The sequence below is a fragment of the Primulina tabacum genome, chromosome 5 (genome assembly GCF_025594145.1).
Source record: "Primulina tabacum isolate GXHZ01 chromosome 5, ASM2559414v2, whole genome shotgun sequence".
NCBI classification, from domain to species: Eukaryota; Viridiplantae; Streptophyta; class Magnoliopsida; order Lamiales; family Gesneriaceae; genus Primulina; species Primulina tabacum.
The window spans coordinates 38202969-38222880 of record NC_134554.1 but is presented as its reverse complement, the minus strand read 5'-3'; the positions used below and the strand labels follow the sequence as shown (position 1 = coordinate 38222880).

General features: G+C 36.1%; 1 protein-coding gene and 1 pseudogene across 1 annotated transcript; both read left to right on the top strand.

The window, feature by feature from the left end:
- Positions 1-82: 82 nt before the first annotated feature.
- On the top strand, positions 83-1120 carry LOC142547597 (uncharacterized; annotated as a pseudogene).
- A 3137-nt stretch (positions 1121-4257) lies between these two features.
- Positions 4258-5568, top strand: LOC142544428 (uncharacterized). The gene has a single exon (XM_075651477.1). It carries the CDS (start codon positions 4258-4260, stop codon positions 5566-5568), a length of 1311 nt encoding a protein of 436 aa, XP_075507592.1.
- The last annotated feature ends 14344 nt before the right edge of the window (positions 5569-19912 follow it).

The window sequence follows — 19912 nt, the reverse complement described above, 5'->3', positions numbered from 1 at the left end:
CCACATCTCATAAAATCTAATATTTTTACAATTATACCCAAAAATCTTGTGCCTCACATGTCTATAAATAGGAGACATATTCACCATATAATCCCATCCCAAACCAAAACAAATACATCAAAATTCGATATGGGTTACAAAGCACTTGTCTTTCTTGGCTTTTTGGTAGCCATGGCTCTCCTCATTTCCTCTGAGGTGGCCGCGAGAGAGTTGGCCGAGACCACCAACTCTGTTGAAGCAAGTAAGCATTTTATCGACTACGAATATAGACAACTAAGCATTACGGTTTACGAATTTTAGGTGTTTTTTTATCATTCAGGTAAAGATGAATCTGCACAATTTCTTTTTCGAAATTGGGTATCTGTTTGAGAACCAAAAGTATCTAAAGTTCATAAATCAAGAACCATTTTGACACATCGAAAAATATACTAGGGAATGAAAAATATATTGTAAACCCTCATTTGTTTTAGGACAGCATTAGTTTATGTCCTGTTTACATGTATGAATATTAACAAATTTTGCGATTAAGAGATGCATGAAAATTATTTTATGTCGTGTTTATATGGATGAGTTCCATTCGTACCAATTCACAATTAAATTACACTACCAATAAAAAATCCAGAGTCATTATTAATTCTTGTAGTGAATTACGGACTAATCATGGTAATTTATACAGGCCAGGAAACGGAGGAAACTGAAGTTGGAGATCAATATGGAGGTGGATATGGACGCGCCGAGGTGGATACGGAGGAGGACGAGGTGGGTATGGAGGCGGCCGTGGCGGCCGAGGTGGATATGGAGGCGGTGGTCGCGGTGGATATGGAGGCGGCCGAGGTGGACGCTGCCGCTATGGCTGCTGCGGCGGAGGTAGATACGGTGGGGGTTGCAGGTGCTGCAGCTACGCCGGGCAAGCTGTGGATCCTGACTTTGTTGAAGACGAAACTCAAAACTAAATTAACAAAGCCAGCCCAAGATATTCTCAAATAATGCAGTTTATATGTGAAGAATGATGAATAAAAGAATTGCATGGATGAATTATCTTGTAATCTGTTCATGTAATGGTAATATTCTGTGGAAGTACATAATTGGACTGTGCAACCTTTTGCACAACCAAAGTTAAGACACTGTGTTGTGGTTTATATATGTGGATCATGTTTTTATTTGGTATATTTCAGAACATGTCATATATATATATACATATACATATATATACACACACACACAGCTATGGTTTATATCAGCATTAAAACCTCGATCTTAATTATAAATAACGATGATATCATCTCGAAGAAAACTGAAGTACAAATAGCAAACAAGATTTAAATTGATTCACCATCAACGTGACTTGTAAGCACTGCGGTGAAACCAGAGTTCACAAGAAATTATACGAACATGGTGCTTCAAAATTTTTCTTTGTTGTCATCTCTTTGAATCACAGAATCCAAACATGCATCGCCAATCCAAACTCAAGGCTGTAAAATTAAAACAAGGAAATACATATGTAAAGAAATTCGAAATACCCTTTATTAAAATGAATTTACATATATAATTCATTTCATGCATGAGCTCTGCAACTACACTGAGGAACCAATTTATCTTCCTCTTTCTGTTCAGGCCGCTTTGCAGATGATGATGAGATTTTTATGTGAAGACCATGCCACTATGGAAGTGCATAAATTGTGGAGGAACTCATACAGCCAAAATCACTCCATTTCAGCATAAATCTCGAGCGAGCATCTTGAACAAAAAGTGGCCACATTCATCCGGGAAAGGTTAGTGCAATCACCCATTGATTAAGCCATCAGCGTCATTCGTGGAGCCATCAACGCAGCGTCTTCGTTGGAGCGACTTCAGAGCTGTACCTTGTGCAGATTATTGTGCCTATAAAAAGGAAGGCTCCTATTCGTAAACTTGCACATCCAAATTCTCGAATCCTCCTCTAACCGCACACCGTATTCTCGAAGCTCTTCCCCTCTAGTAACAAAGCTCTTTTTGCCGCAATCTCACGTTCACGTTACGTTTCCTTGAGCAGTCAGATAGCAGTAAGTGGGCTTTTGCTACATATCTTTCTTTGTAAGTGGGTTCTTGATACTATTTATTTGGCACACTTATTTCTTTTTAATGGGCATAATAATGTTTCGAAATAAATTAAACATGACTTTGAAATTTCGGTCGGCGTGATATATTTCATTTTCATTTGGTATTGAAATCCCTTGAATTGTTCTTTGTTCGGATATCAGTTAAATATGTGAAAGCATGTTTGAATTTTTTTGAAACGCATTGTAATGACTCGATTTAGAAATGGTAAAGGAAATTCCGAACTTTGATATACTTTGTTTAGGCCCTGATGCGGTGGGTTATAATAACCGTTCATTTGGCCTCGCCCCTTAGAGGAGTAACATATAGGGGGACTGATCAGTAAAAAACCCTAGAAAATGAGATGATTTCAGTGCTATATTCGTATTTGTGTTAGTATTTGATTCAACATGCTTAATATTGAAATTTTGATAATTTATTCATATGTATATCCTCGATAATGGTCATGCGCGATCGGCCCCCATTACTGAGTATTTCTCCAAAATACTCACCCCTTACTTTCCCACCCAGATAAGAATGAGAATCAAATTGAGGATGAGGAGCAAGACTACTTTTGGGGATGGTGATGAAGCAGTCTAATTCGGGACCCGTCGATTATTCTGTCTTATGATTTCAGTATCGTGTATTTACGCTTCCGCATGTTTCTATTTCTTTTGAGTTGTAAAGAGAGTGAACTTTTGGGAAATTTATGATAATAAACTGGTTTCGGTTTATGATGTACTACGAGGCTAGTTGTTTTTTCGATCGTGTGGTTGTTAAACAACGCCGGTGTCATAACCCGGTCTCGGGGCGTGACATTTAAGTGGTATCAGAGCCGCCAGGTTCATAATCCGGTTCGGGAAGGAAATTGTCAAAAAAAAAAAAAATTCGGCGGAATTTTATAAATCGGCAAATGCTATCCCCTCCGAAACGGCCCAACGATCAAGACTCCCGACCTTAATCGAGAGCTACAGCGCGAAATCGCGAAATTCCTTCGTTTAGGCCTCCGAAACCTCGATTTTGCCGTTTTAGGAAAGTTTTGTAACTCCTATAACTTTTCGTAGGAAACTCCGAATTCGATTCCGTCAACTGTTCTGGAATCCTCTCGACATGTGCTTCGAATCCATATGTCTATCCCGAAACTTTCCATTTTTGGAAATTTTCGAAAAGTTTTATTTATTTTCCTTTATTTGACTCTATATGACTCTGATATTTTATTCTGGCCTATTTTTGATATTCTGAGCATTTTTCTTTTTCCAGGAAATGGCTCGCATACGTTTAACTGCCCGTAAGAGTGTAGCTTCGATTACTCATAGAGAGACGTTCCAACTAGACAGTCCCCGACCTCGCCCGCGCGCTCAGTCTCCTATACGTTTAGATGATTTGGCTCTAGCACGCCACGATAGGACGGTTAGGAGGCTGAGAGCTAGCAATCTAGAGAGGAGGAAGCAAGTGGAGGATCTGACTACCAAGCTATTGGCAGCAGAAAAGAGGATCGATCAGGTATATGAGATGTTCCAACTCGTTAATGAAGATAACGGCGAACTGCGAGAGTCATTACAACTGACGAGGGGCCAAACCAAACAAACTATGGATGAATTGGACCGACGTACCGTAGAATTGGCTGAAGCTCGTCACGCACGGGTAAGAGATAAGGAGAGAATGGAAGAGTCCTGGAAGGTGGTCATGCAATTGTCAGAAAATAACCAAAGGCTATCAAAGGAGATAGACGAAAGGAAGGCAAGAGAAAAGGCACTCATCCAGAAGGATCAAGCAAACTGCGCGCGTGCAAAGAATGAGTTGGACAACGCGTTAGGGAAGATTCTGACTCATAGGGAACAGATTGCTGAATTAGAATCGGAGAATCAAGACCTGCAGATGCAGCTGGCAGAGTTTTTAGACCCGGATGTGCCGGAGGAGGATTCCGAGGAGGAAGAAGCCCCACCTGACGTAGCCGTGGGGAATGGAGAGATAGCAGATTAGAATATTTTAGTGAACCATTTTTAGTTTATTTCCGTTGTTGCTATTCCAGTAAATCCCCATTCAGTTGTTTATGTTTATTTGAGAAATCAATAAAAGTTGTTATTACTTGTTGGCGTCAATTTATTTTCGCACAAATTATTCAATGAATTCTATCAGTTTGTACAACAAATATCTTAGAAACTTGTACGCTTGTAGGAGATGGCCGGAAGACCTCCCCGAAACAATCGCAACCCGCGATACGCAAACGTTAACAACCGCAACAACAATGAGGAAGATCCGAATGCTGACAGCAATCCACCTCCTAGAGTGGGCCTGAGCCAAGTAGATTTAATGGCTATAGCCACCATAGTGGCAACAACTATCCAGGGTTTGGGAAACCCCAATGGTAACGGTAATCAGCAGCCACAACCACCACCGGCACAGAATGGGATCAAGTATCATTATGAGTCCCTTCGTAAGAACCGTTGCCCAGTGTTCAAGGGAGACGCCGACCCTGAGAGTAGCCAAAGTTGGTTGAAAAGCGTGGAAACCCAACTGCGACTGCTAGAGATACCTGAGGCACTTAAGGTAGAGGTGATAGTGCCATTCCTGGAGGATAAGGCAAGCAAGTGGTGGGAAACCGTCTCACCTACCCTGACAGCCGCCGGAGCAATCACTTGGCAACAATTCAGAGATGTCTTTCTCAAACAGTATTTCTCAGCAGAAGTCAGACTTCAGAAACTGAGCGAGTTTGAGAACTTCTCGCAAACTCTAGACATGTCAGTGGTAGATTACACCTCCCAATTCAATGACCTTGGAACTTATGACCTGACAATCATGGCAGATGAAGTTCTAAAGATGCACAGATACAAGAAGGGTTTGATCAGCCGTATCCAGTCATCCTTAGCAGTTTACCAACCTACAAGCTTTGCTGATTTAATGGGAGCAGCGATAAGAGCTGAGACGGATATCAAGCGTCGGGAGAACGAGAACAAGAATAAGCGACCTCTTACTGGACAGTCATCTCAAGGGAAGCCACCATTCAAGAGACCGAATCAGTCCAGTGGACCCTTCAAAGGTGCTTCGTCCCACCCAACTTACCAAGAACCAAAGATGTGCCCCAAATGTAATAATCGTCATTCTGGAGAATGCCACCGACAGACGGGAGCATGTTTCAATTGTGGGAAATTAGGGCATCGAATTGCTAACTGCCCCGAGCCATTGAAGAGAAGTACCAAGCCTAATGCTGATGCTAACCTCAACAAGCCAAGGGAGAATAAGCCCAACGCTCGTGTGTTTGCAATAACCCAAAAAGAAGCAGATGATGCAAACGATGTCGTGGCAGGTACCATTTTTGTCAATGAAATGCCAACTTATGTGTTATTTGATAGTGGTGCTACTCATTCATTTATATCTAAGAGGTTCACTAAGAAACTAGGGCTTACGCCTGAATTACTAGTTGAACCATTTAGAGTAGCGACTCCTACTAGTAAGACAGTCGAAACACATAGAGTGCACCGAAAGTGTTAAATCTGTATCAATGAGCACCTATTCCAAGCAGAATTGATACAACTGAACATGGTGGAGTTCGATATCATCTTAGGAATGGATTGGTTAGCAAGAAACAATGCGATGGTAGACTGCAAGGGAAAGAGTGTTAGGCTCCGAACCCCGAACCAAAAAGAGGTCGTGTATCATGGCAAATCCAAGGAACGGAAGTCACTTCTTTCCGCATCCCAAGCATGGAAAGCCATGAAATCTGGAGCGGATATCTATCTAGCAACGGTTAACGCAGTAAAGGAAGAAATTGAACTTAAACCGGGGGACATCCCTATCGTGCGAGATTTCCCAGACGTCTTTCCAGAGGAACTACCAGGGACAGTCCCGGATCGAGAAATTGAGTTCGAAATCAATTTAGTGCCCGAAGCGGCACCCATCTCCAAGGCACCGTACAGAATGGCACCAGCTGAACTTAAGGAGCTAAAGGAACAACTTCAAGAATTGCTAGACAAAAAGCAGATTCGACCAAGTGCGTCTCCATGGGGAGCTCCAGTACTTTTTGTCAAGAAGAAAGATGGGAGCATGAGACTGTGCATTGACTATAGGGAATTGAATAAGATCACTATCAAGAACAAGTACCCTCTTCCGAGAATAGATGACCTGTTCGATCAGCTTAAGGGAGCCACAATATTTTCCAAATTGGATTTGAGAACGGGCTACCACCAATTGAAGGTCAGGGCTGAAGACATCCCAAAGACGGCCTTTCGGACAAGGTATGGACACTACGAATTCACGGTGATGCCTTTTGGTCTGACAAACGCACCAGCAGCCTTTATGGACCTAATGAACAGAGTATTCAAGCCGTTCCTGGATCGGTTCATAGTGGTATTCATTGATGACATACTTGTCTACTCTCCTAGCAAAGAAGATCACGAAGAGCATCTCCGCCTCACTCTACAAACCTTAAGGGAGAAAGAACTCTATGCCAAGTTCAAGAAATGCGAATTCTGGCTAAACAGTGTATCCTTTTTAGGGCATGTGATATCGGAAGCAGGAGTATCAGTGGATCCAAAGAAAGTGGAGTCAATTCTAGATTGGTCGAAACCGAGAAACGCCACAGACATTAGAAGCTTTCTTGGATTGGCAGGCTATTACAGGAAATTTGTTGAAGGATTCTCTTCCATAGCCGTACCATTAACAAGGCTTACTCAAAAGAATTCTAAATTCATTTGGGATGACAACTGCGAGAAAAGTTTTCAGACATTGAAAGAAAAGCTCGCGTCTACACCAGTGTTAGTCTTGCCCACTGAAGATAAGGATTTCACCATCTACAGTGACGCATCAAAGGAAGGGTTGGGATGTGTACTCATGCAAGAAGGAAGAGTGATTGCCTATGCATCAAGGCAGTTGAAGCCGCATGAACGAAATTATCCCACTCACGACCTCGAACTGGCAGCAGTCGTCTTTGCTTTGAAGATATGGAGACATTATCTCTATGGCTCCAAGTGCGAAATCTTCACGGACCACCAGAGCCTCAAATACTTGTTCACCCAAAAGGAATTAAATATGAGACAAAGGCGATGGATTGAGCTGTTGAAGGATTATGACTTGACCATAAGCTACCATCCAGGTAAGGCAAACAAAGTAGCTGATGCTTTGAGTCGGAGGAATATGAGTAAGGTTACCATAGCTGCACTCTCCGCTCAACCATGTCTGCGAGAAATCGTCAAGTTGAACCAGGATCGAGACCCGGTTCTAGTAAAACTTAAGGAACAAGCTAAGGAAGCAAAGTCTCAAGATACTCAGATCGACGACAAAGGAGTCCTTTGGATGAAAGGACGATTGTGTGTACCAGACATAGATAACCTTCGACAAGAAGTAATGTCAGAAGCACATAAGTCGAAATTTTCAGTCCATCCTGGCAGTACCAAGATGTACAGAGACTTAAAGAAGAATTTCTGGTGGAGTGGAATGAAAAAGGATGTTGCGATATTTGTTTCCAAATGTCTTGTGTGCCAACAGGTCAAAGCAGAGCACCAAAGACCTGGAGGACTTCTTCAACCTCTAGAAATTCCAGAATGGAAATGGGAACATATCTCCATGGACTTTGTGGTTGGGTTACCAAAGTCTAGACAAAGCCATGATGGCATCTGGGTAATCGTAGATAGACTCACAAAATCTGTGCATTTCTTACCAGTCCGCATGAACTATAATTTGGACAAGCTGGCCACATTGTACATGAATAACATCGTACGATTACATGGGGTTCCAGCCAGCATCTTGTCAGACAGAGACCCGAGGTTTGTATCTCGTTTTTGGAAGAGTTTTCAACAAGCCATGGGAACTAAGGTCACCCTCAGTACGGCCTACCACCCTCAGACCGATGGTCAAACAGAGAGGACAATTCAAACTTTAGAAGACATGCTGAGAGCGTGTGCCCTAGACTTTAGCGGTAATTGGAGTGAACATTTGCCTTTGATTGAGTTTGCTTACAATAACAGTTTTCACAGCAGCATCGGAATGGCGCCGTATGAAGCTCTGTATGGGCGAAAATGTCGGTCACCACTATATTGGGATGAAGTAGGAGAAAAGGCCATCACTGGACCCGAATTGATCCAAAAAACAGTGGATAAAATCACTATAATCAAGGAGAGACTTAAAGTGACACAAGACCGACAGAAAATTTGGGCTAATTTGAAAAGAAGACCAGTGGAATTCATAGCGGGAGATAAAGCATACTTGAAAGTATCACCAATGAAAGGTGTGGTTCGATTCAACAAACCCGGGAAACTGAACCCTAGATATGTTGGACCTTTTGAAATTCTAGGGAAAGTGGGTACACTTGCATACAGATTGGCACTCCCACCGAGTATGTCTAGAATCCATAATGTTTTCCATGTGTCACAACTAAGAAGATATGTTTCGGATCCAAGCCACATCCTCGAAGCTGAACCACTCCTAATCGAGGGAGACTTGAATGAAGGCCTTACTTATAAGGAAGTCCCGATCAGAATTGTGGATGCCAAAGACCAAGTGCTAAGACGACGAACGATTCCATACGTCAAAGTACAATGGTCCAATCACACCGAAAGAGAAGCCACTTGGGAACTCGAAGAGAAAATGAGAAACCATTACCCTTACCTTTTCGAAGGACAAGATAATCCAAGTTTCGAGGACGAAACTTACATTAAGGAGGGGAGAATGTGAAGACCATGCACTATGGAAGTGCACCAATTGTGGAGGAACTCATACAGCCAAAATCACTCCATTTCAGCATAAATCTCGAGTGAGCACCTTGAACCAAAAAGTGGTCACATTCATCCGGGAAAGGTTAGTGCAATCACCCATTGATTAAGCCATCAGCGTCATTCGTGGAGCCATCAACGCAGCGTCATTCGTGGAGCGACTTCAGAGCTTACCTTGTAGCAGATTATTCGTGCCTATAAAAAGGAAGACTCCTCATTCGAAACTTGCACATCCAAATTCTCGAAATCCTCTCTAGCAGCACCGTATTCTCAAAGCTCTTCGCCCTCTAGTAACAAAGCTCTGCCGCAATCTCACCGTTCACGTTTACGTTTCCTTGAGCAGTCAGAATACAGTAAGTGGGCTTTTGCTACATATCTTTCTTTGTAAGTGGGTTCTTGATACTATTTTATTTGGCACACTTATTTCTTTTTAAGTGGGCATAATATGTTTCGAAAATAAATTAAACATGACTTTGAAAATTCGGTCGGCGTGATATATTCATTTTCATTTGGTATTGAAATCCCTTGAATTGTTCTTTGTTCGATATCAGTTAAATATGTGAAAGCATGTTTGAATTTTTTTTGAAACGCATTGTAATGACTCGATTTAGAAATGGTAAAGGAAATTCCGAACTTTGATATACTTTGTTTAGGCCCTGATGCGGTGGGTTATAATAACCGTTCATTTGGCCTCGCCCCTTAGAGGAGTAACATATAGGGGACTGATCAGTAAAAAACCCTAGAAAATGAGATGATTTTCAGTGCTATATTCGTATTTGTGTTAGTATTTGATTCAACATGCTTAATATTGAAATTTTGATAATTTATTCATATGTATATCCTCGATAATGGTCATGCGCGATCGGCCCCCATTTACTGAGTATTTCTCCAAAATACTCACCCCTTACTTTCCCACCCAGATAAGAATGAGAATCAAATTGAGGATGAGGAGCAAGACTACTTTTGGGGATGGTGATGAAGCAGTCTAATTCGGGACCCGTCGATTATTCTGTCTTATGATTTCAGTATCGTGTATTTACGCTTCCGCATGTTTCTATTTCTTTTGAGTTGTAAAGACAGTGAACTTTTGGGAAATTTATGATAATAAACTGGTTTCGATTTATGATGTACTACGAGGCTAGTTGTTTTTCGATCGTGTGGTTGTTAAACAACGCCGGTGTCATAACCCGGTCTCAGGGCGTGACATTTATAAACTACATACGTACAGCTAAAAAAGCGACCAAACAAGAATTGTTTCTCAAAACCTTTTCGATATCGATTCAAACAGAGGAATTAAATTAAAATAGATGAAAATTATCCCCTTTTTTTCTATTTTTTGAATCAAAATTACATACTGATGTTATTTTATCTAATTGTCAAATAATAGTTTTACTAGCTATCATATATATTATATCATTACTTTTCCTTTTGTCTTTAAATCCAAAATGAATAAATTTTAGTTTTTTTGGACCCAAATGAAAATAAGTAAGCAACCATATCAAAATCAGATATTTTAAACATATATAAACAACTAAGTGACTTTATAGTTAATATATTTAGTTTAAAGAAGTATAGATATAATGTCCCAGCATAAACAGAAAAAAAAAAAAAAAAAACTAAGTAATTTTAAACATAAAGTTAAAATTTTAAAAAAATATATAAGATAATTTTTCAGTATAAAATAGTATATATCGATATCATACCGAAGTCTCGGTGTAATCACTGTGTTAATTATATACCGAAGCAAAAAACTTTTGTGAGACGGTCTCACGGGTCGTATTTTGTTAAACAAATCTCTTATTTGGGTCATCTTTGAAAAAATATTACTTTTTATGCTAAGAGTATTACTTTTTATTGTGAATATCGGTAGGGTTGACCCGTCTCACATATAAATATTCGTGAAACCGTCTCACAAAAAACCTACTCTTCGATACAATATGGTATGATATACTACCCTTAGTTGATATTTCCATAAAACAGGAATATATCAAACAATATATAAATTGTAATTTATAAATTTATATGACGAAAAATATTGAAAGAACATAAGCTTGTGTATGTACGCATGCCACTAAATCATACAGAGTTGGTACACTTTAGTGGCATTTTTAGTCGATTTAGACTCAACAACAAAGTAAAGGAAAAAAATAAGGCCATGTAGAGAGACATGTCTTGCGTTGTAATCTATGAATTCAAACATAACATAAATGTGTTTTTGCATTTCATTGAATGAGAAAGAATAATTTTAAAATTTGGTAGGATCAAGTGTTTATCATTAAGCCAAAAGTTGTAACTGTTAGTCAAGACACAACTTTATTTATTTATATTTGTCGCAACACATAATACACCTATTTGGGTGCTAATGGATGGGTTTGTTAGGCCTATGAGTCCGAGAAATTGCGTGTCTATCTGCTATTGTTGTCTCATATCCATTATAGATTAGTCTTACATTTTATTTACCGTCGCACATGTTCTCATTAGAGACAATATTACCCGTTAAGATCTTGTGTTATTTTTTTTACGACCCACATAGCCAACCAGATCAAGCGGCGCAACCTCAACTGTTTTACGCACGTGAACTTCCTAGAAGATCATTCATCCTAGTTGATGTCACGCCCTAGGGACAGGGTTGGTCGAAACCGGCGTTGCTCTCAAATTTTCATTAGATAACAACAAGCCTCAGAAGTACAAAATTCAGAAACCAGTCTTTTTATTCATAATACTGAACATTTCATTATCTGATACAAACTCAAATAACTAATGTTTTACAGCGGAAATGTAAAAACCAGTTATGTCTTAACAGATGCAGCGGAAAAACATAAATTAGAACTGAGAAACAAGAGTCTTCTTCACTAGCCCCAAAACTGATTTTACTCTTCTTCTTCTAACATTTCTTCCTTGTTCTTATCTGAGATGGGTTTGGTGAGTGAGTGATTTGGTCATCACTCAATAAGCGGGGGCGGGAATAATTCTCAGTTTTCAAAACCACTTTCAACAGAAACAGTAATACAAATAATATACAGAAACTCTTACTTTCAGAACAGGAATCGGTATTCAAAAATAATAAGTTTCAGAACTTAAAATTTAGCAAGTAAGCACTGAGCACGTTTGTGAATTTCATGGCTAAAATGATATCAGTCCCCTATATATTCTCTCTTCTAAGGGGTGAGGCCAGTAATTCAGTAATCAGAACTCAGTAATCATGAATTTTCAGAATATATGTTACTACCATTAGTTCATAGGTTTCAGTGCTTAAAAAATCAGAGATTAGAAATCAGAAATACATATACTTTGCTTCAAAACAGAAATTATCAAACTGGTTTCAAGATATTTATACATAAGTCCATTTACCGTAATTTGTTAGAAAGTTTCGGTTGAAGTCTGGAATCTGCTCGCTCTCGCTACTGGATTTTACTGCTCGAAAAAAGGCACTCTCTTAGCTCGAACTTCAAATGATAACTCAAGATTTGTGTAACACCAATTCATATATTTGAGGGTGTTATTTATAGGTAAAATTCTGACTGTTAGCCTCCCAATTAATTGTCATAATCTGCCATTAATTGCCATTAATAGCCTTTATTCCATGCTAAATGCTTCAGTTACAACTCATAAGCAGAATCAGTAGCTGTCTGCTGGAATCTCGCGTTATTGAACTCTTCTGCTGCTGGATTCTATCTGCTGGAAAAATACCAGCTTCTAAAATATTAGTTTCTGCTGGAATTGTTAGTTTCTGCTAGAATTGTTAGTTTCTGCTGGAATTTTTGCATTATTGTTGAATATTGCTAGCTACTGCAAAATGCTAACTACTGCTAGAACTTCGGGTTCTCACACTTGAACTCGTGATCTTGCTCAGATACGGATTGTTAAGATCAAACGCTTACCAGTAGGCTAAAAGTTATAGTTGTTATTCAGGGCGCAACTTTATTTCATTATGCTTATGGCAGAGCAACATAAACTTACTTGGGTGCAAATGTGTCGGGTCTATCTGCTGGTGTTGTCTTGTATCCTTATAGATCAGTCTTACTATTTTTCTACCGTCGGTCATGTCCACAGCAGAGATAGTATTACCCGTTAAGATCTGAAGTCACTCTTTTACGTCCCACATAGCCAAGCAGATCAAGCCGTGCAACGTTAGCAGATTATTCATCTCAGTATTACTCTCATTTATGCAATCTTAACTCAAATGTAGGGACATTTTTTTGTAAAATTCAATTGTTATTACAAATACAAATAAATGTCTCATACTTGTTTTAATATTAGCATACATATATTAATATTATGTGTATTTTATGATTGATATATTTTTATTTTTTCAAATAACTGATTTATTTATATTTTTATAAAATAAATATTTTTAAATACTTCATTTAGTTAATCTTTTTTGTATCTAAAATGATGGAGCTAGTTGAGAAAAAAGTGGCAAATAAATATTGAAATTACATATAAGTCTTTGAAATGAAATCTAAATATCAAATATGTGGTTAGACAAAAATTGGAAAAAAAAACATTATGATAGTACAAACAGAAAAGATATTTGACATTGAAGAAATGGTCTATTATATTATCCCAAGTTCATCAACAAGCGAAATTTTCTCAATCTTATCCGAGTTCAACAATCATATCATCTTTCACGTCTAAAAATTATTATAAAAAAAAAAAACAAGATCGTAATAATTTATATTTTATTTTAAATTTGAATATAACACCGAAATTATGAATTATGCACAAAAAAATTATTGTATTTGCATGCGTATATGTCAATAATACTATATAATATATATTTAGTGTTCACAACGTCGAAATATTCAACGAAGAAGCATATATATATTTTTAGACGACCATATCAGTCTCCTTCAAACTTTTAGTGGAATAATTATCTAAAAATAACAATTTTTGTTATTTTCAAAATTATAATTTTTATATGGTCTTTAAAAAATTACAAATATAGATAAATATATATATGTATATTTTGTTAAAGTAGGTAAGATATGTTAGTTCTACAAGTCAAAATTTACTAAAATAGTTTTTATATTTTTATTGAATCAGAAATTGATCATTTTTGTAGTTTAATAAGGGTATTTTTGTATTTAAATTGTTCACAAAACTCCAAAAATAGTTACTCTAAAAGTCTCATGTTTTATCTATATTATTCATTGTTTTCAAAATGGACCAATCGGTTCGATCGGAAACCGATCACATGTCCAATCCGGACATTGCCTACAAAACATTTGACAGATCAGACCGGTTTTTGATTTTTTTGTTGAAAATGTAAATTTTTTATTTTTAAAATCCTTAAATTTAATATTTAGTTATATATCCATGATTATTTGAATTTTAGACTTCGTTAAAAATATAATTTTAGTAGTATTATAGTTTATTTAATCTATGATTTTTGTTTTAAGTATATATATAATTGTAATTGGTATTTTGAATATATGTATATAGTTATTTAGTTTTTAAACTTCGGTAAATACGAAATATTTTGTTTATTTATATACATCTTTTATGTTTTAAATTAAAAAATATTATTCATTGTATTACATTAATATCTATATGATGAAACAGTATTTTGGTCCGACCATCTAGTTAAACTGGTTAGATCGAATTGGACCGTTTTCTTGAGTTAAATCGTTTCGATTACCAGTCCGGTTATGAAAACATCGATAATATCTATATTATATTTTATACTATATTACTAAGTTTCATACTCATAAGTAACTAACTTTAATGTTATTGTAAATTTTTAAAATAACTACAATACCCATCCAAAATTATAAAATTACTTTATTTTTTAAATAAAAAATATCATAAAAATATATTTTAGTAAATGTGTGTATTCTGTTATCAATATGATATCCACTTTCTAAAATTTTAAAAACTACTAAAATATTTGTTAAATCTTTTTCAAACTTCTGAATTTTGAAATGATTATATCATTCTTAATATAAAAAATTGTTAAATAAAAATTAATAAAAAAATATCACCTATATAAATACAACGTGTGCGAAAAGTCGCTAATACTATACAAGAGAAAGATTAAATAATCAAATCAAAAACAGTTTTAAAAAATTAAAAACAATCTTGTAAAGAGATGGATGTGGTAAAGATAATATAGATTAAAAATGTTCGACCCTAACATGGATAAGATGCATTTTTTTATTTCTGTATTCAACGTTTGTGAAATATGGGACAATAATTTCAATGGTGGTTCAATATTTGGTCCCATAATGTTTTAATTTCGTGGATTTTTTGTCTCCACCAAAATTATATTTATATAGATTTGTACGGATATTTAAAAAAAGAGTAAGTTTCTTGTAAGACGGTCTCACGAATCTTTATCTTTGAGACGAGTCAACGAAATTAATACTCTTAGCATAAAAAGTAATATTTTTTGATGAATAACCCAAATAAGAGATCTGTCTCACAAAATACGACCCGTGAGACCGTCTCACACAAGTTTTTTCTTTTGCACATATATAAAAAAAATGGATGAAAAAAGATCTAAACGCCATAAGTTCTTTCTTTCGTCATGCATGAGGCCATACATTTTGTCATATATACACTTTTTTCCAATGGAAACTGAACATTTTCTCCCATTTGGTCTTTACCGCAATATCTTTTTTCGTGGTTTGTTTGATTTCGTTGGAACGTTGACATAGCACGTTTGAATATTATTGATATGACTTCAACTTGACATAGAATATTACTAACATATTCTACTGAAATTAAAAATTCCAGAAAAAATGGGACTAAATATGAACAAACAAGCAACTTATTGGAAAATAATATTTAAAATGTGTGTATTGAATATTTGAATGTTGAATATTTGAATGTTGAAAATAAGAGTTGTAAATATTGAAAATTAGTGTGTGATGATGTAGGTAATGATGTATTTTATTTTTGGATTATTTGTAAAGATTTCCTATAAATAGATCTCTCATTTGTGAAGAAAATCACAATTGAGTAGAGAGAAAAATATTATAAAGTGTGTAGTTTGGTAAATTTTGAGAGTTTGAGATTTTTACTTTTTACCATAAATTTTTACTTTTTCACAACACGTTATCAGCACGAAGCTCTAAAAGTCCTACATACTTTTCCAAGCTCCAAACAGAAGAAAAATGTAACAAAAATAATTATATTTATTTTACTGTTATTTATTTATTGTGTATTTATTTAATATACAATATAATGTTATTATTAGAAATAATAAAAATATATTTTTCATAAACTTGTTATAAATCCTGGGAGGATGTTAAGACGACATCCCACACTCCCGGTAAGGGATACGACAAGTATAAAAGCCTATAAGGTTTTTAAACAAAATAAATTATGACACTTATTATAATATTATGATATGATATACATAATTATTTAAACATGTCTAATATTATATATATCATATTATTACCATAAAATTATACAAATACATACCTTTATTTTTTTTGTACCCCAACGGTCATAAATGGTAAAAAAACGGCTAGTTTTTGCCCTATAAATATGATCTCACAAACACATTCCATCACTCCAACTTTCTCTTCTTCTCTAAAAATTATTCATCATCAAATTTTTCGAAGAAAAAAGAAGATGGCTTTCTTAAGGTTATTTTTATTTATTTTGGTTATCATACTCACGAGTCTTTTATTTATCGGAGAATATCCTCCTCCTGTGTTTTCTTTATTTTTACAAATGCTTTTACTTGTTGTTTATCCATTACTTTGTATTGCAATATTCATTAACTAATAAAATGCATCGTAATTTTTTTTAGTACCACCATGTCAAATTTAACAAAGCTCGAATTTGTTGCGCTCGACATCACGGGAAAGAATTATATGCCATGGACTCTAGATGTAGAAATGCATCTTGAGTCATTGGGTCTAAGCGAGACCATTAAAGAAAATGGCATATGCACGTCACAAGAAAAGGCAAGAGCCATGATATTTTTGCGTCGACATCTCGACGATGGATTGAAATGTGAATATCTGACTGAAAAAAATCCCATGGCTTTGTGGAAGGGATTAAAAGAAAGATTCGAACATATAAGAGAAGTTATAATTACGATCGCCCGGGATGAATGGAATACATTGAGATTCCAAGACTTTAAAAAAGTCAGTGATTACAATTCGGCGATGTATAGAATAATCTCGCAATTAAAATTTTTTGGACATGAGGTCACAGAATCTGAGATGCTTGAAAAAACATTTTCCACGTTTCATGCATCAAATATTACTCTACAGCAACAATATAGAGTACGTGGATTCGCGAGATATTCTGAACTCATCGCCTGTCTTCTTGTGGCGGAAAAAAACAACGAGCTATTAATGAGAAATCATCAGTCCCGACCCACTGGATCAACAGCATTTCCAGAAGTAAATGCTGTAAGTAAAAATGAATTTAAACCTGGAAACCAAAATCAAATTCAAAGACAAGGTTTTGGTCGAGGTCGAGGTCGTGGACGTGGACGTGGACGTGGACGTGGACGTGGACGTGGAATTGGCCGTGGTCGTGGTCAAGGCCGTGGTTTTGAAAATAATCAAGATAGTTATTTTTATAACTCATCTCAAAAGAACGTCCCAAACCATCCACAGAAAAGGTATCATGAGAATACAAGTGTTAATGAGAAGCACTCAAAAAGATATGAAAGTTCTTGTTACAGATGTGGTACTCCAGGACATTGGTCCAAAGTTTGTCGAGCCCCTGAGCACCTTTGTAAACTTTATAAAGAATCATTAAAGGGGAAAGAAAAGGAGACCAACTTCACTGAACGCAGTGACCGTTTGAGTGATTCAACTCATTTTGATGCTGGTGATTTTATGAATGATTTCTCTGGAAATGATCAATATGTTGGTGGGATAGAAATGAACAATATTGATGCTGCAGATTTTCTCAACGATTTCTCTGAAAATGAACAATATAATGGTAGAATATAAATGTACAATAATCTATTTTTCATGTATTCATAGAATAATATTTTATTGTATAATTATGATTTGTGTTATATTTAAATATATATTGCAAGTAATTTATTTCATTGCATATTTTTTTGAAGTTCAAATATGGAAAATGCTATGAGCAAAGCTGAAGTTTGCATACCCGATAGTGGTACAACGCACACTATCCTCCGAGATAAAAGATATTTCTTGGAACTAAAACCAACAAAAACAACGGTGAATACAATATCAGGTCCTGTAGACTTGATTAAAGGATGTGGTAAAGCACAATTTTTGTTACCTAATGGTACAAAATTTTTGATCAATGATGCTTTATATTCACCACAATCGAAAAGAAATTTGTTGAGTTTTAATGATATATATTCCCATGGGTATGATACTCAAACAATGAATGAAGGGAATGAGAAATATATGTGTCTTATCACATATAAATCAGGAAAGAAATATGTGATTGAAAAACTACCAATGCTCCCTACTGGATTGCATTATACACATATAAGTCTCATTGAATCAAACATGATAGTTGATAATTCTTCGATATTAACCAATTGGCATGATCGATTGGGACATCCTGGTTCAACAATGATGCGAAGAATTATAGAAAATACACATGGTCATCCACTGAAAGACCAGAAGATCTTTCAGAATAATAAGTTTCAATGTAAAGCATGTTCTCTTGGAAAACTTATTATAAGACCATCACCAGTCAAAATCCAAACTGAATCACCAATGTTTCTTGAACGTATTCAGGGTGATATTTGTGGACCAATCCATCCACCATGTGGACCATTCAGATACTTTATGGTATTGATTGATGCCTCCAGCAGATGGTCACATGTATGTTTATTATCAACTCGAAATATTGCATTTGCAAGATTACTTGCTCAAATAATAAAATTGAGGAATCAATTTCCCGATTATACAATCAAGAAAATTAGACTTGATAATGCTGGTGAATTTACTTCCCAAACTTTCAATGATTATTGTATGTCTATGGGAATCATTGTTGAGCATCATGTTGCTCATGTACATACACAGAATGGATTGGCTGAATCATTGATTAAACGTCTGCAAATGATTGCTAGACCAATGATTATGAAAACAAAGCTCCCTATTTCTATATGGGGACATGCAATTTTACACGCTGCTTCATTAATTCGCATCAGACCAAGTGCATATCATAAATACTCCCCATTGCAGCTTGCATTTGGTAAAGAACCAGACATTTCTCATCTGAGAATTTTTGGATGTATGGTGTATGTGCCTATTGCACCACCGCAACGAAAGAAAATGGGACCTCAAAGAAAGGTTGGAATTTATATCGGTTATGATAGTCCATCAATCATTCGATATCTTAAACCTCAGACAGGCGACGTGTTCACAGCACGTTTTGCTGATTGTCATTTTAACGAGGAAATCTTCCCAATGTTAGGGGGAGAACAGAAACATACCGAAAAGGAAATTACATGGTATGTATCATCATTGTTACATCTGGATCCAAGAACAAAACAATGTGAAAAAGATGTACAACAAATTGTACACTTGCAAAGAATAGCAAATCAAATACCAGATGCATTTGCTGACACAAAAGGGGTAACTAAATCATATATACATGCTGCAAATGCCCCTACTCGAATTGAAATTCCAAAGAAACAAATGGAAGATACTCATGATGTCATTAAACGCCTGAAGCGTGGAAGGCCAGTCGGTTCCAAGGATAAAAATCCTCGAAAAAGAAAATTCATAGAGAAACACGATGATCACAAAATAAAGAATGACGTTTCTGAAGAAACACATGATGATCACAAAATAGAGAATGGTGTTCCTGAAGAAACACATGATGATGAAAATGTTCTGTCAGAACCACAAACTGACGAGAATCATGAAATCTCTATCAATTATATTAATACTGGAAAAATATGGAACCGAAAAGATATAGATGAAATTGATGATATATTTTCTTATAATGTGGCAATCGACATCATAAATGATAACGAAGATCATGAACCAAAATCTTTTGGTGAATGTAAAAATCGGCAGGATTGGATAAAATGGAAAGATGCCATCCAGGTTGAATTAAATTCGCTAAATAAACGTAATGTTTTTGGACCTATAGTCCTTACACCTGAAGGTGTAAAACCTGTTGGATACAAATGGGTTTTTATTCGAAAGCGAAATGAG

What these genes read in the sequence shown, in the direction of transcription:
- LOC142544428 (XM_075651477.1), top strand. Translation starts at nt 4,258, where the DNA reads ATGGCCGGAAGACCTCCCCGAAACAATCGCAACCCGCGATACGCAAAC.